The sequence below is a fragment of the Aulonocara stuartgranti genome (assembly GCF_965226115.1).
Source record: "Aulonocara stuartgranti genome assembly, chromosome: 6".
NCBI lineage: Eukaryota > Metazoa > Chordata > Actinopteri > Cichliformes > Cichlidae > Aulonocara > Aulonocara stuartgranti.
The window spans coordinates 21,562,853-21,590,764 of NC_138944.1; the positions used below are offsets into that span (position 1 = coordinate 21,562,853).

General features: G+C 40.2%; 2 protein-coding genes and 1 long non-coding RNA gene across 4 annotated transcripts; 1 reads left to right on the forward strand and 2 right to left on the reverse strand.

The window, feature by feature from the left end:
* Positions 1–472: 472 nt before the first annotated feature.
* On the forward strand, positions 473–8,549 carry LOC309707864. Of its 2 annotated transcripts, XR_014277101.1 has the most exons (4): positions 473–589; positions 943–1,029; positions 8,272–8,343; positions 8,465–8,544. It is a non-coding gene; the product is annotated as an uncharacterized lncRNA (long non-coding RNA). The 2 variants fall into 2 exon arrangements; XR_014277100.1 differs by lacking the exon at positions 8,272–8,343 and having other exon boundaries at positions 8,465–8,549.
* Positions 7,526–13,975, reverse strand: LOC309707848 (serine/threonine-protein kinase pim-2-like). The gene is made up of 10 exons (XM_082535414.1): positions 13,140–13,975; positions 12,263–12,505; positions 9,403–9,645; positions 9,134–9,268; positions 8,922–9,016; positions 8,733–8,780; positions 8,411–8,629; positions 8,127–8,307; positions 7,870–8,040; positions 7,526–7,780 (listed from the first exon to the last, which is right to left on the reverse strand). Exons 1-10 carry the CDS (start codon positions 13,198–13,200, stop codon positions 7,689–7,691), a joined length of 1,488 nt encoding a protein of 495 aa, XP_082391540.1. The 5' UTR covers positions 13,201–13,975; the 3' UTR covers positions 7,526–7,688.
* Positions 13,976–17,495: 3,520 nt separating this feature from the next.
* On the reverse strand, positions 17,496–26,780 carry adra1d (adrenoceptor alpha 1D). The gene is made up of 2 exons (XM_082537408.1): positions 25,342–26,780; positions 17,496–18,879 (listed from the first exon to the last, which is right to left on the reverse strand). The coding sequence occupies exons 1-2, from the start codon at positions 26,294–26,296 to the stop codon at positions 18,329–18,331; spliced, it is 1,506 nt and encodes a 501-aa protein (XP_082393534.1). The 5' UTR covers positions 26,297–26,780; the 3' UTR covers positions 17,496–18,328.
* Between the last annotated feature and the right edge of the window lie 1,132 nt (positions 26,781–27,912).

Consider the following 27,912-nt stretch of genomic DNA (forward strand, 5'->3'; position numbering starts at 1 on the left):
ACTTGCATCTGCACTGTTCGAATACATCCTCACAGCAAGCTGTTCTACAACTTACCAGCACCAGAAAGGTTTTGATAGATGACAGCAAATTCAAAAAACTTAATGAAGCACTTTTTTTTGGCCAATAATGTTATTTAATTCACTGCTAATGTTACAGTAGCACAATCATAGTGGGAACTCCTTTAAAACTCCTTTTATAATTTCGGATACCTCAGCCTTTTCTCCTTGTTTCCCTTCTGGAAGAATGGTTTATTGAGAGCCACGCTTACACTGACGTTGACATGGACCAAATGAAGGTCCAGATGTATCTCTCAGGTCCTGTGTCAGCAGTGGCGTGTCCAGCGGGGTGGCCACCAGACTGGCCACCCCAGGTGCCACCCCAAAGGCAAAACAATAAAATTCAATCAAATATCAAATGTCCGATTATGTTTTCACGGTGAAGCTCAGATATCCGAGTGTAAGTGAATGCAGCATCGGCTTCAGCGCTATGCGCATCACGTTAGCAAAGGTAGGAGAGCCAAGCACGAAAGACGGCACTGCAGGAAACAATTTTTCGGTGAAAGAAAATGAGGACAGAATAAATGTCCCGGTAAGTAATATCAAGTTTGTTGAGTTTAGTAAACTTCGGTGAAATTAGAATACCAAGGAAAAAATAACACTTAAAGAATTATTGCAGCCGTTGAATATTTCAGACAGTAGGCTACTGAGGGGAGCTAACATAAGAGTTATGCGTTATAAGATATAATCTAAGTCGTAACATTACTGTATTGAGCTGCAGATTTGGTTGCAGGTTAACATAGCTGGACTGGCCATCGGGCATACCGGGCATATGCCCGGTGACTTATTTTTTATTTTTTTTTGTAAGGGCATGAACAATGAGAGGTGGTGGATGTGTAAAAATAACTCAGTTGTTTGGTGGTGGCTATGGCGGGGCTTCCACAGAGGCCAGCTAGTGGATGAGGGAAGGGGAGGCAGGAGGAGAGCCCCGAGGCAGCCGCCAGTCCGAGTGTCAGGTGAACTGAACTTCAGGTAAGAAGTTATGACCGGGGCCCTATTTCAGGAAGCCGGTTTAGAGCAAAATCTGAGTAAGTATACCCTGAGTTAACGAAAACTCTGGGTTTTCGGTTTCACAAAGCGAGTTTAGATTAATTCTGAGCGAGTTACTATGACAACACACTCCGTGAAGCTAACCTGCCCCCTAGCAGGTTTACTTCAACTAACCCTGACTGTCCCCGCCTCTTTGTCGGAAACCTGACTGTAGGAAGTGTCAGACATGGCGTGCCCCTTCCTTGAAGAGCCAGTAGATGTTGAAGCCCAAATTCTCCGCAGAGCTCTCCGCCGGGAGAGAGTGATTAGAGCGCGTTTGGACATTTTATCATTTCCTGATGATTTCCTGTGTGAACGTTACCGTTTTTCAGCACAATCTATAATTTATTTGAATAACATCCTCAGGCCTAATATTGCTCATGTGACACATCACGGACATTCTCTCAGTTCTGTACATATTATTTGTATCGCACTTCGGTTTTTTGCAAACGGGAGCTTTCTGTATAATAGGCCTATTGGTGATGCTGAGCACGTTCCCAAGGCTACCGTCTGTCGGGCAGTCAGGAATGTTACAGTTGCACTGAAACGTCTCCTGTACTCGTTTGTGGTGTTCCCCGGTCATAGACCCACAAGATTTATCAAAGAGGGATTCCACAAAATTGCAGGTAGCAGGATGAACAAAACTTAATTCATGATGTGGTGATACTTGAACTACTACTTAAATTTTACATTTATTCTCACGGTTCCCAGGCGTGATTGGCTGTATAGATGGCACTCACATTCCAATCATTGCTCCTTCAGTAAATGAAGGAGACTATGTGAACAGGAAGTCTTTCCACAGCATTAATGTACAGGTACATGGTTCCCTGTAGCATTTCAAACTAACAAATTATTTCATTATAGTAATGGATGCTAATTTGTGTTCTCTGCACTGTGAAGATCATATGTGATGCTGCCAACATTATCACAAATGTGGAAGCCAAGTGGCCAGGCTCTGTGAGTGGTGGTGGTGGAGGACCCCCACCTGTTTTTCAGGCCTCCGTTTTTTTTCTAGTGGCCATAACGGGTCACATTTGAGTATACAGAGTAAGCAAATATGTACTTGTAATGTGCTCAGATAATTTCAATAAGTGCTTACAGAGGGGAAATTAATGTAGCCTCTAACTGCAATTGATTTACATCGGACAAACAGACCAAGCACTATGGCTCATAATACAATTACACCTTACCTGTTTGGACTATATTTTTATATTTCATTTTTACTTGCTGCCAGGAACGTTGGGGGCCTGTTGGGTTGCACCTGCGCTCAAATCACATCACAAAATAAACTGTATAAAATACAAAATAAAATATAATAAAATAACGTGTTAAATGGGTGGAAATCCCTAGATCAATGTTTAAATTAACACTCACGCATTGACTCTATGTTTTGCCATGCATGCTCCCTTTCTTTTGCAGCTGAGGCTCTGTTACTTTTTTTCTGCAAAATTTGCATGTTATCAGCATATGCTGCCATCAGAATTTCGGCCTCAAGCGCTGTAAAATACATTGACCGCGCCTTCTTTCCCTCCGTCTCCATGGTGACTCGCTTAATCTGTGCTCCACTGATCAGGGCTTTATGTATCCTCGTGCGCGCGCTTAACTTGGGGTTAAAGCAACTCCGCGTTGATTGAACTAATTGTTATCAGCCTTTCTGAAACCGAATATTCCGAGTTGGACAGTTCGGGGTTACTCAACCCTGAGTATCGTTTTTCACTCTGAGTTTTCTAAACCGGCTTCCTGAAATAGGGCCCTGCAGTCTATCTGGGTCAGATATAAACCAAGTTTAGGTGGAGTTTATTTTCGTTGTGCTGACTTTTTACCCTCAGTTGCAAAAACTCGTACTGCGTTCTAGCCAGCTTGACGGAGTTTATATACAGCTGGGTGGGTGCTATGATGTTACTGATAGTGAACTTTATTTTATTCATAAGGTTAGTAGAGTTGCCAACGGCTCCTTAAAAAAATGGAATGGTCCCTCATTCAGAGAAAATATTACACGTTTCGTATTGAGCTGAGAAGAGACGCAGTTTGTCCCGGACTTTCGCTATAATGAAAAAAAGACACAAAGCTGGAGTTATTCTGTCGTTACGCTGCACAGCTGCCTCTTCTTCTCTCATTCTCTCACCCTGCCTCTCCTGTTGCTACTTCAATCATGAAACTGATCAATGATCAGCTGATCAGCTTTTCTCTCTTGTTTGTTTATCGCCCACTTTGTGCCAGAAACAGGAAACCAGCGGATGTCGCGCTAAACAACAGCAGCACTTTTAAGCTTGATCAGCTGTTGTTAGAATTTATTTAATATTAATTTCTAGTATCAGCTGATGTTTGCTGGAGCCACAGCTGTAAAGCTGCTGGTCATGATGTCGGTTTGGATATGTGGTGAGAGGGAAACATGAGGATGAAACCAGGAGATGTCCTTACTGGATCATCAGAGCTGTGATGGAGAAACAGGTTTACCTTTTGGGTGACGTGAATGAGTTGAAGTTATGAGCTGTTTCTGAGAGACAAATAACACCAGGATCCTTTTCTAAGTAGCTGACAACTGGTAACTGTGCAGGGGCGGGTCTAGCAAAGTGTTTCCAGGGGGCCAGGTAGGGCATTAACAGGGAAAGGGGGGCACAAGGAAATACTTTTCTTTTTTATTCTCATTTAAAATATCTAGCTTTTATTAAATAATTATCTAAATCTTGCGAACAAAGTTTTTATCTGACGTAAAATGTATAGAAATCATACATATACCAAAAAGACTGTGTACATCACTGTCACAACAGCATTTGTTTTCATTCAAAGGCTTTATGGCTTTAATACCTGGTGGGCCGGTCTGTAGTGAAAATGCCTAATTTTTTGTCCCAGTCCAGCCCTGCAGGTTAATACTGGCAGTGTCACCATGCCAGCTGACTGTATTTCATCATCAGCCAGTGTTGTTCTTTATACATCAATATTACCAAAGTTTATCATAAGGCAGCATATAAAGTATTTACTTGCTTTCAGGTTTTATTCAAATGTTAGTCTTTTCATTTGTTTCCCCACTTTTTTCCTGTTTCAAAATCAAACACCAGTTTGTGAGAAGATTATCTTCTTTTTTTTTAACAGGCATTGGCTAATTTGCCAATTGTATGTTAAAAATGTTCGTATTTTAATATTCAAAAATGTTTTTGCCCAAAACATATGTGCACTACATGTCAGTAAAAATACTATGCAAATATTGATGTCCTTGAATGCTGAGTAAGCACTGACAAAGCACTGATTGTATCTCTTGTACTTTATCAACGCAGTATCTAAAAACTTTGCACCGTAGTGGTTAAAATCTCATTCTAATAAGAGTTAAAAGTGCATTTGGTTATTAGGTTTATAGGATTATTGAATTATGGTTAACGGTTGGTAGAATTGTTTTTAACATTATCTGCCAATTACATCTGCCACCCTTCTCCAAATCTGTGCCCCTACCTGGCCCCCCCAACAAAAATTTTCTCGACACGCCACTGGATGTGCTCCGCTGGCACGGCCATTAATTTTTTAATACACCTTCTCAGATTAATTCACTGGGTGTCGTGCCATCAGTTAACCCTTCGCGTGCCAGCTGTGTGGCAGGAGTGCCCAGGATTGCCGACTCCTGGTCTAACCCATGCGAAATACAGGGCTGCAAATTCCCCTCTTGTCATCTAAAACGATTGCCTATTATTGTCACAAGGGGGCGCTTTGATGCAGTCTTGCTGCGTTACGACCTTGCGTCTTGTGCGCAGGAAGCATTGGCTGTCTCTTCCTATGAGAGCTTCGCAATAAGATAAGATAAGATAAGATAAGATAAGATAAGATAAGATAAGATAAGATAACCTTTATTAGTCCCACACGTGGGAAATTTGTTTTGTCACAGCAGGAAGTGGACAGTGCAAAAGTTATGAGGCAAAAATTAGAATACAATAAGAATAAATACAGTACACAACTGTACAGAATAGAATAAAATAAAATACTATATACAGTAGAATAAAATAAAAATAAATATACAATAAGATAAAAATAGAATACAAATACAAATACTATATACAACTGAGTAAAAATACAACGATGACAGAAAGGATTATTGCACTTAGTATTATTGCATATGTATGGATGTGTGTGCTTGATCAGTTAAAGTCTTTATTATGGAGTCTGACAGCAGTGGGGAGGAAAGACCTGCGAAATCTCTCCGTCCCACACCGTGGGTGCCGCAGTCTCCCACTGAAGGAGCTGCTCAGTGCTGTCACAGTCTGCTGCATGGGGTGGGAGATGTTGTCCATCAGGGATGACAGCTTAGCCGCCGTTCTCCTGTCACTCACCACCTCCACTGGGTCCAGAGGGCATCCTAGAACAGAGCTGGCCCTTCGGATCACCCTGTTCAGTCTCTTCCTGTCCCCAGCAGAGATGCTGCCGCCCCAGCAGACCACGCCATAAAAGATAGCAGAAGCCACAACAGAGTCATAGAATTTCTTCAGGAGTGGGCCCTCCACTCCAAACGACCTGAGTCTCCGCAGCAGGTACAGCCTGCTCTGCCCTTTCCTGTAGAGGGCGTCTGAGTTATGAGTCCAGTCCAGTCTATTGTTCAGATGAACACCAAGGTACCTGTAGCTGTCCACAGCCTCAATGTCCATACCTTGGATGTTCAGTGGTTGCAGTGGAGAATGCTTGTGCCTGCGGAAGTCTACCACCAGTTCCTTGGTTTTACTGGCGTTGATCTGGAGGTAGTTCAGCTGGCACCAGTCCACAAAGTCTTGGGTCAGACCTCTGTACTCCTTGTCGTCCCCATCAGTGATGAGGCCGACTATTGCAGAGTCATCAGAGAACTTCTGCAGGAAGCACTGGGTGGAATTGTGGGAGAAGTCTGCAGTGTAGATGGTGAAGAGGAACGGAGCCAGAACCGTTCCCTGTGGGGCCCCCGTACTGCAGACGACCCTGTCCGACACACAGCCCTGAGTCCTCACATACTGTGGTCGGTCGGTGAGGTAAAGTATGCAGTGCTGCAAACTAGATAATGAGACCAAATTGTTTTTTTTTTTTTTTACATATCAATGCTAATAAGCTACTCTTTTATTAGGCCCCGAACTCTGACCACAAAGGGAATAACGTGTGTCGAATTACTTGTGTTGGAGTTATTTGTCCCGGTGAGTCACTCGCTTTCGTTAGCTACCTGTTAAGTTTACACAATGTATTTTTCCCGCCGATTAAGCTCAGAAACATTTGAAAAAAACTAAACAAAACACCAATACAGTCGGGAACTGTGAGAATGTATTGTGTTGTTTTACTTATCTTGTTGTTCCTTACAGTAAGTACAATAAGTGTTTAATGTTCTAAGCTACAGATGGTACTTATCAGTACATATCTATATTTTTATATCTATAAAAAGAAAGCTGACGCTTGCGAGACTTGGTCTGGGTTTTTATAGCAGATGACATTAAAAATATTGTGCAGTCAAAAACGAAGTGAAGCAGAGCAAAGTTACAGAGGTTTGATTAGAGACACAGCTAAGCGTACGTGCCGGCGGGTGAGAAAGCCACATCTCAGTGATTCTGATCCGTCGGGTCCGCGTTTTGTGTTCACGTCTTTGTGCAGAATCCGTGTATCTGCTCTCATTTACTGTTTTAGCGGTTTGGTGGTTGTAGAAATTTTGTGAGGTTTAACCTGAGATTCTGGCGTTTCGGGCAAAATAAATTTCTATTTAAAAATCGATTCAGGTTTTAATGAATCGATATCACGTTATCCAAGCCAGAATCGATTTTAATCGATAAATCGATCATCAAAACCCACCCCTATTAAGAAATATAAAATTTTCACTACTGAATGGACATTAATGATTCAATTCAACCTTAACTATAGCAACAAGTCACATCTGTTGTCTAGAGGCACTTTACATTGGAAGGAAGAGACCCTATACTATTAGAAAATGAATCCCACCAATCAGAGAGCCCACTATGAGCAAACAATCAGCAACAGTGGGAAGGAAAAACTGTTGCAACCTCTGTTAGATCCAGGAAATCTGTTGAGACGCATTAGAGGTTAGGGCAACAGATGCAAGTCTTCAGAGCAGTGACAGTGTGACTTTCGTTGTGCATACTTTAACCTGATTGAGTTTTCAGTTTTCTTACTTGTCAAAATGCATCATGAGTAAAAAACAATCCTTGACATGGTAATGAAAGAGTATTCTCAGCAAAGTTGAGTTAAACAAGTTTTAATGGAAGTTTAAGTTAAATCTTTTGATTTTTACTAATTTTGATTACATCAACGTAATTTTATTACATTAACCTAATCAAATAAGGCCAATTTTGATGAAGCTCCTGACCCAGCCCAAGCTCTCTATGAAGACGAGGAAAAACTCCCCGGGGGGCCAGAATGATGGGAAGAAACCTCGGGAAAGCCAATTCAAAGAGAGATCCCCTTTCCTGGGATGGCTGGGGGGGGTTACAGGAATTTCAGGATAGCAAAATTTAGAATTGGCCAAAAAAACCCAAAAAACAACCTTTTCCTGTTAAAAAAAACCAAAAAAATGAAAGAAAGACAAAAAAAGAAAGTTAGGTCACGTATCACACTTATATGATAATATATGAAATGTGTGTGTGTGAGAGATGGGTTTATCTGAGCCAGGGGTGACGCTGGAGGTCCCCCAGCGTTGGGCGCTTCTCCGGGACATCGGTTAAACACGCATCCAGGAAATTCCGGCAGTCTGGAAAGAAAGAAAGGAGAGAAAAGATGAAGATGATAGTTCCAGTGATCCAAGCCATCAGTGAATCTTGAAGTGTGATGTTTTCTTACGTGGGGACAGATGCTCGTTGAATTTCAGTTCGTTTTCAATGAACGTCATGATATTAAAGTCCCCCACATGAAGCGCTTCGTACAGCACCACTCCCATTTGCCACACCGTGGTGGGTCCAGGCCTGTATTTTTTGCCCCAGTAACATTCGGGAGGGCTGTGGATAGGTGTACCTAATAAACAGACACAATTACAATTTCTTCTAAAACAAAAGGCACAAATTGCTACATCTGTGAAGAGCAGGAGCTGAATATGTTACCATAGAAGAAGCAGAACTGCGATTGCTCCGTAGCAAAGCAGCTCAGGCCAAAGTCAATGATACGAACTCGAGGCACATCTGAGCCTGTCTCAATCAGAATGTTCTCACTCTTGATGTCCCGGTGAAAGATGTCTTTCTCTTCCAGGTCCTTTGCTGCATCAACCAGTTGCTTCAGAATTACCTGGAAAAGATGAAAAAGACAGTAATGAGTCAACAGGTTGATGCTTCTTTGATACTCTGTGCTTTCAGTGCTGTACAGTCTAAGGCTCTTCCAGTCAACTTACCTTGGCCTTTCCTTCTGGTAAACATCCTCCATTTTCTCTTATGTATTCAAACAGGTCCACCGCGGGGACAGGTCTCTCCTGCACCAGGATCAGCTCTGTGCCAAAGTCAAACCAGTCCAACAGAGACACAGGAGCCAACGTTCCCACTGATCCATCTGCTTCAGCTGCAAGCTTCAGCAAAATGGCCACTTCCACTGAGACTTCCTTCCCGTTTTCATCCTGATATATTACAACAAAGTGGATGATGAGGAACAGATGTTTCACAGGTGAACGCTGCACTCAGTCCAGGAATGTAAAAACAGTTCAAGTGTTGCACACTTACCGTCACTTTGATGGGGATTCTGTTCTTGGGAACGTGTTTGATGGCTACCTAAAAGACACAGAGCATTGGTGAGCATTTCCTCAGTATGACATCATTAAAGGTGTAAAACGGCACCTTTAATGCTCAGCTGACGATATTATCCGTTATCTGCATTACTGCCTGTCTTACTCCCACCATCTGAACACTTACTGGGAAATGATCTGTTATCCTGTAGCCAGCAAACACTGCTCCACAGCCGCCATTTCCTAGATGGTGCTCCTGCACATATCTGGCTTGGTATTCCCCTGAAAAGACCCAAATGTTGTTTTACTACAGCTGTGACACAAATTACTCTCTGCTGTACCCTAAATGTTCATTTTGCTCTTCACCTGAGTATAAAAGCCAAGCTGCTTGCTACTTACGTTGCTGGTCGGCTGCTGGATTTTGGACGACGTTTTTGGTTTTGTCCTTTTTCTTTTTCTTGGGTGACTCTTTGCTGTCTCCCGCAGACTTGTTTCTGCCATTTTTTGTGCACCCCTTTGTGTTTTGACTGCAGTCTGCAGATGTGGAAAACAGCAAAAGCACATCAGCGTATTAGATCATACACACAAATATCTCCCAAACACTAATATCTTAAACCGAGCAACCAGCTGTGCACTTAATCTACCCCTCACTCAACTAATTAGCCTACCTTTACCAGTGTCCACGGAGGAAGACGCTTGCTCCCTGTCTCCACTCGTAGGCTCAGCAAGTTTAATCTTCTTCGGTGCACTGGTTGTGCCCGCTCCATCTTGCTGGGCCTTACGCTTCACTGCTTTGACCTGGTGTGTATCTGAGCTGGTGGAAGGAGCAGCCTGCTCAGTGACCCTCCCTCTTTTTACGGGGGTCTTCTTTTCAGGACTGGCCTTTCTTTTAGCCATCCTGCTCTTAGAGTCTATAAACAACAACAACAACAACACAGTAGTGAAAAAGAGTGCTCGACATCAGGACTGGAAGGATTTTGATGCCATTTTAGGAAGTATTGGTTAAATTATAATAACAAGTTTATCCTTTTGATAAAAACAGAGCAACACGAGTCCATACTAGGTCTACTAAGACTTAGATCTTCATGACACTTGTTGATCTGTTTTTACTGCTGAGTCCAAGAATAAACTTGTCACATTATTTTACCAAAAGACAAAGTGCCCCATTAACCTTTCTTTGATTAGACGTGTTGTAATTATGTTGTTTTCAGTCAAACATACCCATATGGAAAAGAAATGGTACAAATTTATAAAAGACTTGCATAAGATGTGGCCTACTTCATACAGTGAATCATATCAGGCTTATATGATTTACTCATGAAAGTGGCCACTTTCTCATTACTTTCATATATTGTTTTAGTAAGTATCCAAAACATACAAGTTTCACACAAGACAGATACAAACTTTATAAGATTTATATATATCTTTTCCATATGGGTAGGATTCAAATGTTTCATTTTATACACAGACTGTCAACATTTTTAGAAAAGTAGATTCTGTTATTTGAGGGATTTTACCCAGATTTGATGTATTTGTTTACTTACTTTGATCTCCTGGATCTTTCTTATCTCCTGAATTTGTATTTTTTCTCGTTTCCTTTTTCATGTTAATTTTTGAGACCTTGTAAAATGGAAAATGTCACCGTGATGAGGGAATACTTCTTCAAATGTGTGCGCTTGTCTTTCCTAAGCTGTTTAAGCGAGTTCCGTAAGTGAGCTTTCAAAATAAACTCAGGAGTAGGGATGGGTATCGTTTCGGTTTTATCCGATACCGGTGCCAAACCGTTACTTTTGAAACGGTGCCGGTGCTCAAACGGTGCTCAAACCGGTGCTTAAAGAATGGAGAACAGATGAGTGGATGGTGGGGTGGGTGCAGTTTTCTCTGTGGTGGGGTTGGGTGGACTGTCCCAGGCTCTGTGGGGCCGGGAGGCGCTGCTGCACTGGGCCCCGGTCTGGATGGGCCTGGGCCCCCTTTCCCTGGCGGGTCGCGGAGTGTGGGAGTGCCTACTGGGGTCAGCGGGGGAGCTGGCCCCAGGGAGGGGTTACCTGCCCCTCCCTTCCTTCCCTCCCCATCTCCAGCTGCCTCTCTCTTCCCGCTCCACCACAACCACCCACACATGCAGGGCCTTGGAGTAGGGGTATGTCACCAGGGTGCAGAGGAGGCTACCCCCCCCTCTGTCCCCTTCTGGCTGCCTCTGCCTCAATTTTATCCCACAACTTAGACATTCACATTATTCACACTCTCATTACACATACATATAGGATCTTGGGGGTGGGCACAATCACGGAGTCCAAATTACCATCAGGGTGTACACCTCACCCCTGGCGTCGTTGCCCACCTCTCAATTTTAAATACACTTAGACATTGAGGGCTATCAGGAGGGCCTTGGACATTTTTAATCTGTAGCTCTGCTCTAAAAGAACGCACGTACCTGGACCCGCCTACTATCCTCAGAAACGTAAAAATGATTGGCTAGAAGTTTATCACAGCTCAGGAAAAAAAAGCACCGAAATAAAGCACCGAAATGTGCGCTGCTTTTCGGTCTGGTTACTACCGTTTATGTCAGAACCGGTGCCATGACACCGGTACCCATCCCTACTCAGGAGACTATGGCATCAGAACCTTGCCTTTCAGTGACATCACCGACTGCCAGTAAAAGTGCTCCTAAGTAGTTTAAAGAAAAACACTATGGCAGACAAAGCCATAATAATTCATATAATTTAATGAGAAGTCGATATACCTACCTATAAATGTTGTTTTTTAAATTGTGCATTTATTTTTTTATATAGTGTAACTACTGGACCTTATTTCTCTTTTTAAATCTAGAGACAACCACGTTTTTGAGGTTGTATCACCTTTCCCATAGCTATTCATTTGTGTGAATAGCTATGGGTTAACTAGCTATTGGTGTTAATTTACTGATTAACTTATAAAACACATGCTCAACTTACTGAAAAAGTCCCACAGTGGCTTCCATCCTTATGTTGGTTTGTCCAGTTTACGGCAGAACACATCAAACCTGGGGCCCATGTCAGCCCTACTTGCGGCCGTATATTTAAGTGAAGAAATATAAAGCAATTTGGCACTTGAAGAGCCTTTTTTGTTAGCGGGGGATTTATTTATTTTTGAGTCCAATGTTAAAATGCGTTCTTAAAAAAGTTTAAAAAAAAAATTACTATGAAGGTCTAACCCAGGAGTCAGCAACCTTTCTGATGATAAGTGCCATCTAAAATTTCCTTAGAAGTCAACGTGCCATATGATTGCAGTAGCAATAAATTTAATAACGCTCTATATCAACAGTTACACACTATATAGACCAACTTTATAGAATTATATTTGTTCGCAGATGTTGGCATAGAGCAGATCAGCTATTTTGAAACAAAAAATACACTTTTTTTTCATCAGTAACAAGAACTCCATAACAGCAAATGAACTGTACAACAGAAAAATATCTCCCAAACACTAATATCTTAAACCGAGCAACCAGCTGTGCACTTAATCTACCCCTCACTCAACTAATTAGCCTACCTTTACCAGTGTCCACAGAGGAAGACGCTTGCTCCCTGTCTTCACTCGTAGGCTCAGCAAGTTTAATCTTCTTCGGTGCACTGGTTGTGCCCGCTCCATCTTGCTGGGCCTTACGCTTCACTGCTTTGACCTGGTGTGTATCTGAGCTGGTGGAAGGAGCAGCCTGCTCAGTGACCCTCCTTCTTTTTACGGGGGTCTTCTTTTCAGGACTGGCCTTTCTTTTAGCCATCCTGCTCTTAGAGTCTATAAACAACAACAACAACAACACAGTAGTGAAAAAGAGTGCTCGACATCAGGACTGGAAGGATTTTGATGCCATTTTAGGAAGTATTGGTTAAATTATAATAACAAGTTTATCCTTTTGATAAAAAACAGAGCAACACGAGTCCATACTAGGTCTACTAAGACTTAGATCTTCATGACACTTGTTGATCTGTTTTTACTGCTGAGTCCAAGAATAAACTTGTCACATTATTTTACCAAAAGACAAAGTGCCCCATTAACCTTTCTTTGATTAGACGTGTTGTAATTATGCTATTTTCAGTCAAACATACCCATATGGAAAAGAAATGGTACAAATTTATAAAAGACTTGCGTAAGATGTGGCCTACTTCATACCGTGAATCATATCAGGCTTATATGATTTACTCATGAAAGTGGCCACTTTCTCATTACTTTCATATATTGTTTTAGTAAGTATCCAAAACATACAAGTTTCACACAAGACAGATACAAACTTTATAAGATTTATATATATCTTTTCCATATGGGTAGGATTCAAATGTTTCAGTTTATACACAGACTGTCAACATTTTTAGAAAAGTAGATTCTGTTATTTGAGGGATTTTACCCAGATTTGATGTATTTGTTTACTTACTTTGATCTCCTGGATCTTTCTTTTCTCCTGAATTTGTATTTTTTCTCGTTTCCTTTTTCATGTTAATTTTTGAGACCGTTTAAAAGTGAAAATGTCACCGTGATGAGGGAATACTTCTTCAAATGTGTGCGCTTGTCTTTCCTAAGCTGTTTAAGCGAGTTCCGTAAGTTAGCTTTCAAAATAAACTCAGGAGACTATGGCAACAGAACCTTGCCTTTCAGTGACATCACCGACTGCCAGTAAAAGTGTTCCTAAGTAGTTTAAAGAAAAACACTATGGCAGACAAAGCCATAATAATTCATATAATTTAATGAGAAGTCGATATACCTACCTATAAATGTTGTTTTTTAAATTGTGCATTTATTTTTTTATATAGTGTAACTACTGGACCTTATTTCTCTTTTTAAATCTAGAGACAACCACGTTTTTGAGGTTGTATCACCTTTCCATTTTCTATTAAAGTACATTAATTCATGTGTACTTTGTTTTCTAAAATAAAAACATCATAGTTACCCAATACCCCGTTGTTGTGTGAATAGCTATGGGTTAACTAGCTATTGGTGTTAACTAGCTGTAAAGCTGCTGGTCATGATATCGGTTTGGATGTGTGATGAGAGGGAAACATGAAGATGAAACCAGGAGATGTCCTTACAGAATCATCAGAGCTGAACAGGTGATGGAGAAACAGGTTTACCTTTTAGGTGACATGAATGAGTTGAAGGGAAGTTATGAACTGTTTCTGAGAAATAAATAACACCAGGATCCTTTTTCTACGTAGCTGACAGCTGGTAACTGTGCAGGGGCGGGTCTAGCAAAGTGTTGCCAGGGGGCCAGGTAGGGCATTAACAGGGAGAGGTGGGGCACAAAGAAATACTTTTCTTTCTTATTCTCATTTAAAATGTCTCGCTTTTATTAAATAATTATCTAAATCTTACAACCAAAGTTTTTATCTGACGTAAAATGTATAGAAATCATACATATACCAACAAGACTGTACATCACTGTCACAACAGCATTTGTTTTCATTCAAAGTCTTTATGGCTTTAATACCTGGTGGGCTGGTCTGTAGTCAAAATGCCCGATTTTCTGTCCCAGTCCAGCCCTGCATGTTAATACTGGCAGTGTCACCATGCCAGCTGACTGGATTTCATCATCAGCCAGTGTTGTTCTTTATCAATATTACCAAAGTTTACCATAAGGCAGCATAGAAAGTATTTACTTGCTTTCAGGTTTTATTCAAATGTTAGTCTTTTCAGTTGTTTCCCCACTTTTTTCCTGTTTCAAAATCAAACACCAGTTTGTGAGAAGATTATCTTCTTTTTTTAACAGGCAGATAAAGTTTTGCATTGGCATTGGCTAATTTGTCAATTGTTTGTTACAAATGTTCATATTTTAATATTCAAAAATGTTTTTGCCCAAAACATATGTGCACTACATGTCAGTAAAAATACTATGCAAATATTGATGTCCTTGAATGCTGAGTAAACATTGACAAAGCACTGATTGTATCTCTTGTACTTTATCAACGCAGTATCTAAAAACTTTGCACCGTAGTGGTTAAAATCTCATTCTAATAAGAGTTAAAAGTGCATTTGGTTATTAGGTTTATAGGATTATTGAATTATGGTTAAAGGTTGGTAGAATTTTTTTTTAAACATTATCTGCCAATTACATCTGCCACCCTTCTCCAAATCTGTGCCCCTACCTGGCCCCCCCAACAAAAATTTTCTCGACACGCCACTGTGTGTCAGGTCTTTGTTGGGTGGCTTTTTTTTTTATCAAGGTCTTTTTTTATTGAACAAAAATTATATTTAACAAATATTGCAGCAGTATTAATAAACAGTTTTTCTTCTTTTCCCCCCATACCTATCCAAAACAATGCAACCAAGGCGCAGCCAGTTATGCTGGATGGTTTTTTTTTTTTGTCTGCTTCTTAAGGACATGACTTTCAGATAAATTTCTTTTTTTATACACCATTTGTCCAGTTTCCTCACATTTCTTTTAAAAACACACTACACACCATGCTGACATGTGCGACGTTTTAGGCAAATAGCCCCACTGACTCACTTCATTGATGTAAAATATTATTTTATATCTGCCAAACTCTGTCATCGTTACTATTTTTTGTAAACTCACCAACAAAATTGGAAACAAAAGATATGTGTACCGCTGGTAATAAAGCACCTAAAGATATAATAAAATTATCTCTGGTTCTTTGCTAAATTGTCTTTTATGTGTAAACCCAACACTGGTTCATCCTGTGAATTAGGTGCCTTTTTGTACTTGAATGATTCATAGGTCATTGCAGAGTGATTTATAGCTGTCAGCCTGTGTTTGTTATCTTTGGCATTTTTTGTAGATTCAGCTAGAATGGGAATGGGAATACATGTTGTTGTTTTTGATAGGCTGCTATTAACAAAGTCAAGTCCAGTTTAAGAAATTGCAAGAAACGTTTATATGACCACATAAAAGGGGTGTCCAAACTGCGGCCCGCGGTCCATTTTTAATTGGCCCGCAAGTAATTTTATGAATAGAATAGAATATGGCCCGCACTTTGGCCCGAACTTTTGGTTGAGTGTATTGCACTTCTTAGTTTTAACACCAGGGGGAGCTGCTGTTAATCAAGGCAGTTGCTCCACCAAAAAGGTCAATCACAGAAGAAATTTACCCCCAAGTTACTAAACATGGCAGAACCAAAGAAGCGAAAGGTAGAAAGTGAGTGCAGAAAATTTCAGACACGGTGGGAGAGTGAATATTTCTTCAAAGAATTCAAGGGGAAGTGTGTCTGTTTGATCTGCACTGAAACTGCGGCAATTATGAAAGAGTATAATGTACCACGTCATTATGAAACCAAACATCAGGCCTATGCATCCTACACTGGTGCTGAGCGAGAGCAGAAATTAAAGCAAAGGGTAGCTCTCCTGCAAGGTCAGCAACAGTATTTTTTTCGTGCTCAAATTATCCAGGAAAAGGCTCCAATAGCCGGCTATGAGGTCGCCCAACTCATCGCAAGACATGTCAAGGCTTTTTCAGATGGAGACCTCATAAAACACGGCCTCGTTAAAGTCACCGAAATAATGTGCAGGACTTCACCAACGTCAGCGTGTCCAGAAATCCAGTTGTGCGACGCACTGAAGACTCGTCAGCCAACATTAAACTGCAACTGTCTGATAAAGCTGTGCTTTTGATTTTTACTCCATGGCATGAGATGAGAGCACCGATGCCACAGACACCGCACAGCTGCTAATTTTTTGCGGGGAGTGGACGAGAGCACGAGCACTTTAGGTGAGTAAAAAATATATTCCACAGTACCCGTGGGTTAATAAGCATGCATGTGCAGGTACACATGCTTCAAATATCTATAATGCGCATCAATTCTGTCACTACCCTGCTTTTGCGCACCACTTTCTTTATATGCACAGCGCACGCACACGTAGTCAGCTGATCTCATCTGATGCAGATCTGATCCTTGATCAAGTGACATTTGTCCGGATTTTTAGCAGAGTGGCGTCGGATCAGCACAGCAGCTGATTTACGGCCCGATTTACATACCCAGCGCAGCTGATACTCACCAGAATAATTTACTAAAATTATATGGACTCCTGTTATTAAGTCCAGTTCAGTCTGTTAATGTTGATAATCGTTTCAAACGGACGTAGATGTTTTGCTAAGCCTAATAACTTAAATAACAAACTTGAAATGTACCCGTCCCATTTTCCCCTTTATTGTTTTTTTTCTCTGTACTGCAAATCTTCTGTCTAAGAAGAAATCTGAGGCTGCTGTTCTGAGAATGAGCTACCAAAGCTTTTTCTGATTAAATCAATAAAGATTAATTTAGGGAAAGCTGTGATGAAGGCAGTTTTGTCTTTAATTATATTCAACAATATAACACATTTGACCACTTTTAAGTGATTTTTCTAACTTTAATACAGTAAAGTTAAGGTTATATACCTAATTTCTAGTAAGGCTTCTAACAGGAATCAACTGTGGTTTATTGGTCTTCATGGAGTTGTTCCCTTTCTCTCTATCAATGTGCACTGCCTCCAATTCCAGATTTATGAAAGTGTGTTTGTGCTTTCCTGAAATCTTTTTGTATTTCTTTTTCTTTTTGTAATTTGTACTTCTCAGTCAGTAGACATATTCTTACTGCTGTTCTGACCGCTTTCATTAAATGCAGGTGTTAATTTATTTCCAACAGATTCACTTCTACTAAAAACAAGTCATCCCAAAAGCATTTAGCTTTACTTAAAGATGAATAGGTGCACAAGGTAAAACAACCAAAGCAACAGTGACATCTTCTGGATGAAGGAGATATTTTTCTTTAATCATGAATCAAATAACGTAACGTAACTGGAAGGCATAAAACAATAAAGAAATTATTGTCTCCACATTTTTTCCTCTCCTACATTTTTTGCCTTTCATCTGATAAACATAAACCCCCCACCAAAAAAACACAACTTGACATTACTGTTCACTTGGCAACGTTGGCCACTCGTCTTTACAATGCCTTGTCAAAAAAAGAAACAGAGGCGCAGATTAATGATCATAATTCAATATGAAATTTTACATTTGATTAAACTGTGGCACCAACACAAAAATGCACTTGTGATTTTACTTTCGCGGAGATTGAAAACTTAGTTTCAGTACAGGTATTTGTTCTTTTGCTTCTTTGTCTTTTGTTAAATCACAAAACATGCCAACCAAACCATTTACTCTCAGTCTTTATCACACAGTGTGAGCTGGCTAACATTTAAAGACATCAAAACTGCCTGATACAAAACTGTAAGAAAAACATACAACAATACTAATTATCCAGCCTTATGTTAACTGTCTTTCCCAAAATATTACATTCTTAAAACTTGCCAGCTGTCAGCTGTAGGCTATGAAATCTTCACATCCAGTGCCTTCAAGCGAAAAAGTATTAAGTCCCAACTTACTGCTTATTTCGCACCCATGTCCCAAATGTGTCATTGAGCAGTTCGCTAGAAGTTTCATCCAAATAAACATGGTGGGACCCACGTGATTGGGATAAGGGTTTCTTTTTTTTGCCTGTTTGTGCAAGGATCAACCCATTATTCTCAGCTTTAATCGTGCCTTGATTCTTTGATATTATGCATTATCACAGTCTTTCTTACATGTCGGTCCAATATGGCCCTTTGAAAATAAATAAAAGCCTCTTTGGTGACCGTCTAAATGTCAGTCTCTTTCAGGCCATAGCATTCTGCCAGATCATAAAACTGATAGCTACTCTGCTCACAAGAGTTGTAAATCCCCATAGACACCGTGTCCACCGTTTCAATTCGACCAACAGCAGGTGTGTTGCATTTTCCCGTCCCTCCCTTAATTTTATTTGACAGATTATTTACTTTCTCTTTGAGCTGGAAGGAGGACTTTCGCAGTGGTGGAAACAGACTCCATCTCTTGAAACCTAGTGCATGTCCTTTTCTTGTGTGTAGCAAAGAGCTGCCGCAGGATTCGTGCACAGCGTAGCCAGGCTTATAATCGCCTCTCTGATCCCTTGTCATTCCCTTGACAGCAGTCCGCCATCTCTGGTCATAGAAGCGGCGAAGGACCCTACGTTTCTGGTAACACTGGCACTTGAGGAGCCTGGTGAAAGCCCGCTGGAACTCTTTACTGGAGCAGGGGTAGATAATGGGGTTGATGCAGCTGTTGAAGTATCCCAACCAAAAGATCACCTTGAACACAGTTTCAGACGGTTTTAGTGCCGGGAAGAAGGAACCTGAAAGGAGATGAAGCCATCAGGAAGATGTGTGAGTTACCATAAAGTAAATGAACAATATAGAACAAATATTTTCGCAAATATCCTACAAAGAGCCGCTGAAGATAAACGTTAGTACTGTCAGAGAATTTGTACACATGCAAAATATATAAATTTAATAAATATGAATGATTTTTACAGTTTGATGCTGTATGTCATTTTGTCAGTCAGGTTGGATACTAAATAATAATAGGTAAGTAATAATAAAGCAAAATAATTATATGGAATAATCTTAATTTAACAAAGATATATATATATACTGCAAGAAATGCACACGTCTATGCACAGCTGTGATGTACTATTATGTTATGTGTATATGTATTTGCACTCTGACGGCAGGATCTTTTTAATGATTTATTGTGCACCTGCAGGTTTTTTTTTTTTTTGCTTATGTTTGTTAATAGAAGCAAAGGAGGTTCTGACATTTTAAGGGCAGATATTTATAGAACATGCTTCACCCACAAGCCTGAGGGCACAGAACTTTTTTTCTTTTTGCTTGAATACCATGCACGATGAAGGCAGACTTTTCTGGTACTTACAGATTTCTTGAATGGATTTAACTGATGTTAACTGATTACATGAAATGTGCCAACACAATATTAGATGGGCTTTTTCCTGTGATGGAAACTCTCGCTAAAGGGGTCAGGTGAAACATACACATTGTTATCAAAAAATGTTTTTTCCATGCTCCAAGGACACACACCAGGCTTAGCACAATGATTCATAAAAGTTTTGAAATGTTCCATTTAATGCAAGCACATCATCTTTGTTTCTGCTGGTGTTTCTGTCTGTGTTTGTTATTGGTTTTGCCTGATGTGAAATACTGGAATGGATAACCTCTAAATATTCAATTTATCAACTCTATTTAGAATAATGGAAAATGAAGGGAATTTCTATTATTTCTTGTAGTGGGGATTATAGATATTTAAGAAATATGGAATATATGGAAGTTTTCTAGCTTTTGTGCATATGACATTACACACTGGTAATTTAACAAATGAGAACATTAGAGTTTTTCATAATGAAAATTGCTTTTTGCACAGATGACTAGCAGCACAAGGCATTTTGCTTTGCTCATATACTCCCAATGCTATTTTTAGTACAATAGTCCGATGACACCCTTATTTTTCAGAGGAAGCTGCTTTTCTCTCTTTCTTTACCGTTATTCTTCTTTCTCTCCAGGCCTGGGATTTAACATGGCATCGAGCCTGGACACAGAGGCAACATTTAACAATGCTATGATGTCAAGTCTGCACTGATATCCCAGAAATCCATTTTTTTTTCTGCTTAGTACTGCACAGAGGCTTGTGTGTAATGCTCAGAGTTCATGCTCTGACATTACTGACCACTAAACAGAAAGAATGCACTTATATTAAAAGAAGTGGATGATGAAACAAAGTTGAGACTTTCTTCATAGTCTCATTTTTCTTTCATCACTACCCACCCAAATTCACTCAGGATTAAAGACTAAGATTAATAAATTAATAAGAGGAAGGGATGTTCTTTTTTTGAATTATGTCCCTAAAATGACATCACCTTTAGAGGCAGGCAGCAAGTGATTCACTGCTCTGACGCACAGCCAAAACACCATGACAACAGGTATATTTTTTATGTATTTGTTTTATTGCTTCTGGGATGGCAATCTTTTTTAATTTGTGTATTTTGTATATTAGTGTGTTTTGTTTTACGCTTTTCTAAAGCTTAAACTCAACATAAGGCCACCAACAGCTAAGATATACAGACACTGAAAAACTTGAAACCTTAAAAGTGAGGGGATGGAGGCGCCCTGCTATGCTGTGTGGATGTTGGGCATAGGCATTTTGTTGGCATAGTTGATTTTTGTCCACTTGTGCCCTCAGATTCATTGCAAAAAAACACAGCTGCTCATAATGATCACCTTTATTTGTTCCAGTATGACCATTCCTCCATCAATAAAGTTTGTCTGAATGTTTTGACAAGAAAACAATGTGAGGTGATCTTCTGAGGTCAGCTGAAGCAAGGTGTGAATGGGGGTTGAAATGCCTGGGAGGGGATCTCAAGAATGCATTGGAGTTGGCTGACAGTGGGAGAGTATAGCCAAAGAAACTGAACACTTATGAGAGATTTTAAACAATTTATCACCACGGTCAAATGAAGGAATACCTGTTGTCAAAATTGTTTTTGTACTCAGGTATACTGCCAGTGGTCTGCAAAGTCTATTTCAAAGAGTGATATAGTTTTATTCTGGAAAAACATGGCCGCCCAACAACTTATTAAGACACTCAATAAGTTATATGGTTCAAGTATAACCACTGAAAAACTATTTGGCTACTTTACGCTCTGGTCAAATAAGATCTTCAGCTTCACTGACAGAAAAAACCAAAACCAAATAAAGACGACTGCATATGGACTCTAAGCCCCTGTCCACACATACTTGGATATTCTGGAAGACATAAATTTTCTTTGCATTTGTGACCTTTCCTCTACTTTTAAACAGCATTTTAGGCCACTGAAAATGGGCCTTTTGAAAACCTCTTCCAGCCTGAAGATTTTCAACAACGACGTTTCTGTATTAATATGTCAACAAGGAAAGCAAGGATGTTATCTTGGAACATCAAAGATGTGCGCCTGTATTTCAGTTTTTGATGTCAGACTGCTTGGTTTTGCTGTTTTTTCATGTGTTTTCACATTGATGGAGATTTTGAAAACAAAAGTGGAAAATCCCTGTATTAAAACGTACCTGTGTACAAATAGAGGATGCCCTCTGCACTTACTCACTTAGTTTCATCATAATATCTAAAACATTTTTCTGGACTTTGTTCTTTGGACTTCTGTCAGAATAATTGAGTGCTTCCCCTTTTTGTACACATTTCTAACTACTATGATTCATTTATGGTATGATATTAATGACCAAATGACATATTATCATAATACAAAACTGCAAATATTACAGACTGTAGCAATAGTAAATGTTTACTAGTAGTTAACATTAGTTGTAAAATTTTAGATTTTCTGATTGCTTGTCTCCCGTTACTTTCCTGCTTAATCAAATCTGCTTGTGAATCACGCCCGGAGTCCACAACTAATTTAAATATTTTAAAATGGGTCATCACTATCAAATGCCCCCCACAATAACGACTATCACAAGAGGGGCTAATAATAAGGTGTAGCTGAGTATTTACAGCAGCATGACTGTGTGTATGTGGTTAATACAATACTTTCATGATGATGAAGGGGCCAGTCACACAGCATAACAATGGGTTTTGTTAATGTGTTACTGAGGTGTTTTAACAGACTTTGGACAGTAGAGGTTTCTAGCTCAGATAATTTATTGGTCAGAATCGCAGACAGTAAAAGTAGCTAATGTTGTGTCACGTTTTGAAGACCTGAGATGAGCATTTACCCCATCGCTATCTTGGTTGCAAAAAAAAATGTATGTGACTAAGATTGGTGGGTCTGACTGGTAAACCACATGCCTAATGACATGCAGTTTTTGTTGTTAGCCAATAAATATGTAGTCTCATACCACAAATTAGCTACAATTTTTAAAAATGGCATGACCAAGAATTATGAAACAATTACAAAATATTTTTTAATCCAAAATGAGTGACTGAGTCCATAAACTCAACAAGAAACTCTTTACAGACGTCAAATCAGAACAATGTCCTCACATGGTTTTCAGTAGGACCAGAAGTCCTTTTGCAACCACAACTATCGCCACCTGCTGGCCTTCAGAGAGACTGCAGATTTTTTGTGCACTTCCTCATTTACAACAACCAATTTCAGTCTATTAAACAATAGTGGGTGAACATATTTAAAATCAGTTGTGCATTTTTGAAAAACAAAAAAAAAGCATTTTCTGCTAAGCCTGAAAGAAGAACTAGTTAATTATACCACCTCAGTGGTCGTGGTTGGCTTTTACAGAGGGAAAGAAACGGCCTTAAACAGAAATCTGACAGGCCATTCCTCTTTATTTCCTCAGTTTCTGGCAATATAAAATGGGTCTGGTGTGCTAATATAGGTTGAAACGAGTCAGAGGATTCCATCTAGATTTGGATCATCACACAGAAAAGTCCTGATTGGTATAAGATGAGCTGAACGTACAGCTCTGCCTTTCGGCAAAAAGTTACCTATTAATGTCTGTCTCTGCGATGGACCAACATCACCGTGTCTGACTGACCGAGTGTAGGTTAGCAAGCGGTGCTAAGGCCCCACACTCATCTGTGAGTGGTTTGGGAAATAAAAGGCAGCCACCCATGGGGATAAATTGACAGTGTAGAACTTTATTGATCCCTGGTGGAACTTAATGTTCAAGTTCAAGTTCAACACGATGACTAGATTCTTGAACTTGAACATTAAGTTCCACCAGGGATCAATAAAGTTCTACACTGTCAACTTAATGCTTAAAAATACTTCCTTTGAGGAGGCCTGAGGTCATCTCTCAAAGGGTTTTTGCAAACCAGATGGCTTACAGCACGATGACTAGATTCTTAGAGTTCAGAGTTTTACTATGCTTTAAAAACCAAATTGCAGGTCATCCATTAATCTACAGCAGACGTTAGTTTAGATATTAGTGTTTTGATAGTCTGACTTCCTTTATCATGCAAATTAGAGACCTTTCTGACATTCACCAGGTATCATAAATAAAAAATAAAACAACTCAAGATAACACCAGACAAAATTAATGATCCCTTTTGGCTGAACTGCCTTTGAATGCAGATTTTTAGTGTCACCATTTTAGATTTAAGAGTCTGTATGACCTTTCCTAAAAGCAATAACGTGATCACAAAGTCAAATTATTACAATCATTACAGTAATGTTAATTAAAACTATTATTAGAGACTGCCTTGAGGTGCACAAATTGATTAATAATGTGTGTAATGAAATGTGTACTGACTTTTAACATTTTAAACCTTTAAATCTCATTCCTGTCATTTTTAATCACATGCTGAGGATGGAGTTTGTCTGATTTAGGCATACAAATAAACGTGCCCCTTTCTTTCCCATTAAGTGAATAAAATGATAAGTAGCACCAATTTCATTTCATGCACCCTGTGTGTCCCTGCGGGCTTTGCTCTAATAATTCCAGTCTGTAAAAGGAGAGGTGCAGCAAGAATCAGAGTGCTGTGTTAGTGCTTTGCCCAGTAAGATACTGGCCATTTGTTCTCAATGGCTCTCACAATCAATTATGTGAAATATATGCAAAATGAAAATCTGTGGCGCCACCATTAACATGTGGCACCAGAGCTCTATTAGTCTAAGCGAATCTAGCCTGAATCCTGCTATGTAGGCACTCTTTATTTATTCAGTTTTGCATTTCAGTCATTCTTTTTGTTGCTAATACCCATATTGCCTCTGTTTGTGTTTTAAGGTGTGCCTTTATGTCCAGTTTTGTCTTTAAATTTAAAGCTATTTCCATTTGATTCCACTGTAAAATGTGCTCGTTCGGTTTGATTTATGTGTTGTCATAAAGACTGAATTGGTCACCCTCAGTGGAGGGCCTTTTCAACCATCTGCAGGGGAATAGAAGATCTCTTTGCCTGATTTGAATCTTACATCCCACTCTCTTAGTACCGTAGTCAACTTAATGAATATGCTCAACAATAAAACATAAATGTTTATTCTTGAAACTCATGCCTGTCTGAGTTTTTACCAAGGTAAGTAGCCGCTGGAACTGGTCATCAGTGAAGAATGTCAGTCTGTTATGACTGCTCTTTGAAAAATGTGATATTAGCCATGTGAAGGAATAATTACAGTCATGAAAAAATTACAGGCATGAAAACAAACCACTTTAATGGTCATGTTGCAGAGCTGACCTTTCCTGACAAAAGAATTGGTTTTTGTAGCATTATAGCATCTTAATTTTGATCACTTCCTGGCATAGCTCCCAAAATAAGCTGCGCATGCAATCCAGAACACGCAATTTTCTTATTTTGTTAGGCCAAACGCCAATTTTACAGAGTTTATTAACAGTGTGCAAGGGTTTTCTTAAATTAAAATTCACGGAATTTCATACGTTTAGGTTTCCTTTGCGACCAGAATTTCGAGTCTTTTATAAAAGTCTGCGCAGCTGTCAAGAGGAGCCTCTTAGACGCAAACGTTTTCAATCACAGCGTCAATTTCTTATACTGAACACGACCCATTTATTCAGAACGCTTTATTTTGGACCGATGTGCATCTCACACATGATCAGTTCAGGAGTAAAATCATAAATCATAGCAGGCCCGAAACAGGCGTGTTTGTTGCTCTTAAAGATAGAAACTTTTTAAAAGCGCATTTAGGAGAGGAACATTTATAAGAAGTCATATTCTCCGTCTTTGGCAGGAGTCTGGTGGAAATGCAACAGACTGAATCCTATTTTACGCAGGACCCAGCTCATGACCCAGCATGAAATGCTGAGAAACGGTTATATAAAAATAAAAGAGATCGATAAATAAAACATACCCATTGGCAGAAAGAAGAAAAAGGGCAGCCAGCAGAGGATGAACATCCCCACCACTATGGCCAGGGTTTTCGCAGCCTTTTTCTCCCTGGAGAACTTCATCAGCCGCACGGAGAGCGAACTTCGAAACGGGTGGTTTTTGCTGCTTTTTGAGCTCGCCGGACGCGCGTCCTCCAGCACGCTGCGACAGTGTATCCGCAGGACCACTTCCATCGACTTATTTCTCTCGCGTTTGACTCCCGCTTCCAGGCTCCGAGTAGTCCTGCGGGCCACCACGTACACCCTAAAATACATGATGAGAATGACCATAAGCGGGAGGTAGAAAGAGAAAAGCGAGGAGAAGAGCGCGTATCCCGGCTCCTCTGTGATCCTGCAGATGCTTTCGTCCACAGGCGGCGGTTCCTTCCATCCCAGGAGCGGACCGACCGAGATCACAACAGATGATACCCACACTAGGACTAAAATAGCGACTGCCTTTCTCTCAGTCATAATACTTGGGTATTTAAGGCAGTATTTCACGCCGATATAACGGTCGATGGAGATCATACAGAGGCTGAGGATTGATGCCGTGCAGCAGAGCACATCCACCGCTGCCCAGATGTTACAGAAAACCCGGCCAAACACCCAGCATCCCAGCACCTCTAGAGATGCAGAGAAGGGCAGCACAATAATGCCCAACAGGAGGTCTGCTATGGCTAAGTTGACAATGAAGAAGTTGGTGACGGTCTGTAACTGTTTGTTGCACACCACAGACAGGATAACCAAAATATTCCCAACAATTGCCACCAAAATAAAAACGGAGAGAAAGATCCCAACTCCGACAACCTGTGAGTCCATTGTGAAGTTCCTGCATGTGGTAATGCTGTCATTTGGTAACATCTGGTCCGAAACAGATCCATTAAAAGAAGTGAAAAACAGCCCATGGTTGCTTTCGTTCCTCAAGTTAGAGTCTGTCATTTTGAAACGCCATAAAGAGAAGTAAGGGAGTAAGTTTTCTGAAGAAAGCAGTGTGACACGCGTCGTTCTCAGTCTCCTTTCATTCTGTCTTTCCAGTAAGGTTGCCAAGCAGCCGTTCACACTGTCAGTATTTATCACGGGTCAAGCGAAGGGAAAGTAAAAGGCAACAAAACTAAATAAAAAAAAAAATAAAACCGATGGGGAAAAAAGAAGCCCCTGCAAAAACTACATCCACAAAGACTGACTCGTGATTAGGGTTAAACTCACTTAAACGTGTATGTACACAATGTTTAATAAACTATAAAGTTTGGATGCCATTTTTAAAGATCATTAAAAAAAAACAAATTAGGTAAATGTAAAAATATTTCTTCCATGCGACGGGTTTCCACTGCTGGCATCCTTCATAACAAATCCCAGAGTCAGAGCTGGTACAGCAGGTCTGAACCTACTGCACAGCTCCACCCACACCGCAAAAAACATAACGATGGGCTCACAGTCTCCACCAGAGAGCGTATATGTGGTCACGAATTCTGCATGACCGCTGCATGTGTACAAGCCTTAAATGCTCCAGTGCTTTTTTATCACCAGGGTGATGATGATGCGCTTAGGGGCAAATAAAGTTTGACCAAAGAAACAAACAAAACAAAGCAAAAGGACACGTGTTGGAGGTAGGGGGATAAAAGCTATGTTGTTTATTACTCACCGGTTATTACACACCAGAATAAGCCTCTCTTTCATGCCATAAGTGTAAAACAGTGGCACATCACTGAGATTATCCAAACTGCCACCAGGCACCGACAAACCATACTGACCCCGGTGTGAAAATCCGAGTGCCTTCAGGCAAAGCGGTAAAGCTTCCCAGTGGCACTGCAGCTGCTTTCTCCAGGCCTGGTGTGCATAGTTGAAGTAGAAAGATGGCCACTCTCAGAGGCCCATAATTACAGCTGAGACCTCTTCAGATTGGTTGGTTTCCACCTCTTTCTTCTTATTAGTTTGAGTGCTCGCAATAGGGCTAAGAGTCCGTACCCATGCTGGAGAAAGGCCATGTGTGTCTGCGTAGCTCAAAAAGCATTAGAGCTTTACCCCCACACCCCCAAAAGACCCTAATGATGATTACACACCAGATAACAAAATTGCTGGATGGATGGATAAAAACTGAAGAGACAACTTTTCTATTCTTAGATCCTTTGTGCTGCAAAAAAAGTGTCAAATTTACCTTAATAACAGAGCCAGTTAGTGAGTGTTGGTGAAAGTTCTCAATGCTTTTAAAATTTTTGCTTCTAAAATACATGTTCATAGAAAAAAAAACACACAAAAAAACAAGCTGTAAAATAGGTACGGCATGCTTCAGACATGACACATGCCCACCTGTCCCCTCATTTGACCCTACAACACTGAGGCACTGTACTTCCTGTTTTCATACTGAACAGTGGCTCTGGACCAAAATGTGAGGTATGCAGTGTCCAGTATGACGAGTTCAGTTCCATTCATTTCATTTTATGTATACAGCGCTAAATCACAACAACAGTCGCCTCAAGGCACTTTATATTATAAGGTAGACCCTACAATAACACAAATACAGAGGAAAACCCCAATAATTATTTGACCCTCTATGA

What these genes read in the sequence shown, in the direction of transcription:
- LOC309707848 (XM_082535414.1), bottom strand. Translation starts at nt 13,200, where the DNA reads ATGAAAAAGGAAACGAGAAAAAATACAAATTCAGGAGAAAAGAAAGAT. An exon ending in CTCTGTGGACACTGGTAAAG is followed by an intron (nt 9,646 to 12,262) that starts GTAGGCTAATTA and finishes TGTTGTTTATAG; the next exon opens with ACTCTAAGAGCAGGATGGCT. An exon ending in TACCAGAAGGAAAGGCCAAG is followed by an intron (nt 8,308 to 8,410) that starts GTAAGTTGACTG and finishes CATCTTTTCCAG; the next exon opens with GTAATTCTGAAGCAACTGGT.
- adra1d (XM_082537408.1), bottom strand. Translation starts at nt 26,296, where the DNA reads ATGACAGACTCTAACTTGAGGAACGAAAGCAACCATGGGCTGTTTTTC. An exon ending in TTTCTTCTTTCTGCCAATGG is followed by an intron (nt 18,880 to 25,341) that starts GTATGTTTTATT and finishes ATCTCCTTTCAG; the next exon opens with GTTCCTTCTTCCCGGCACTA.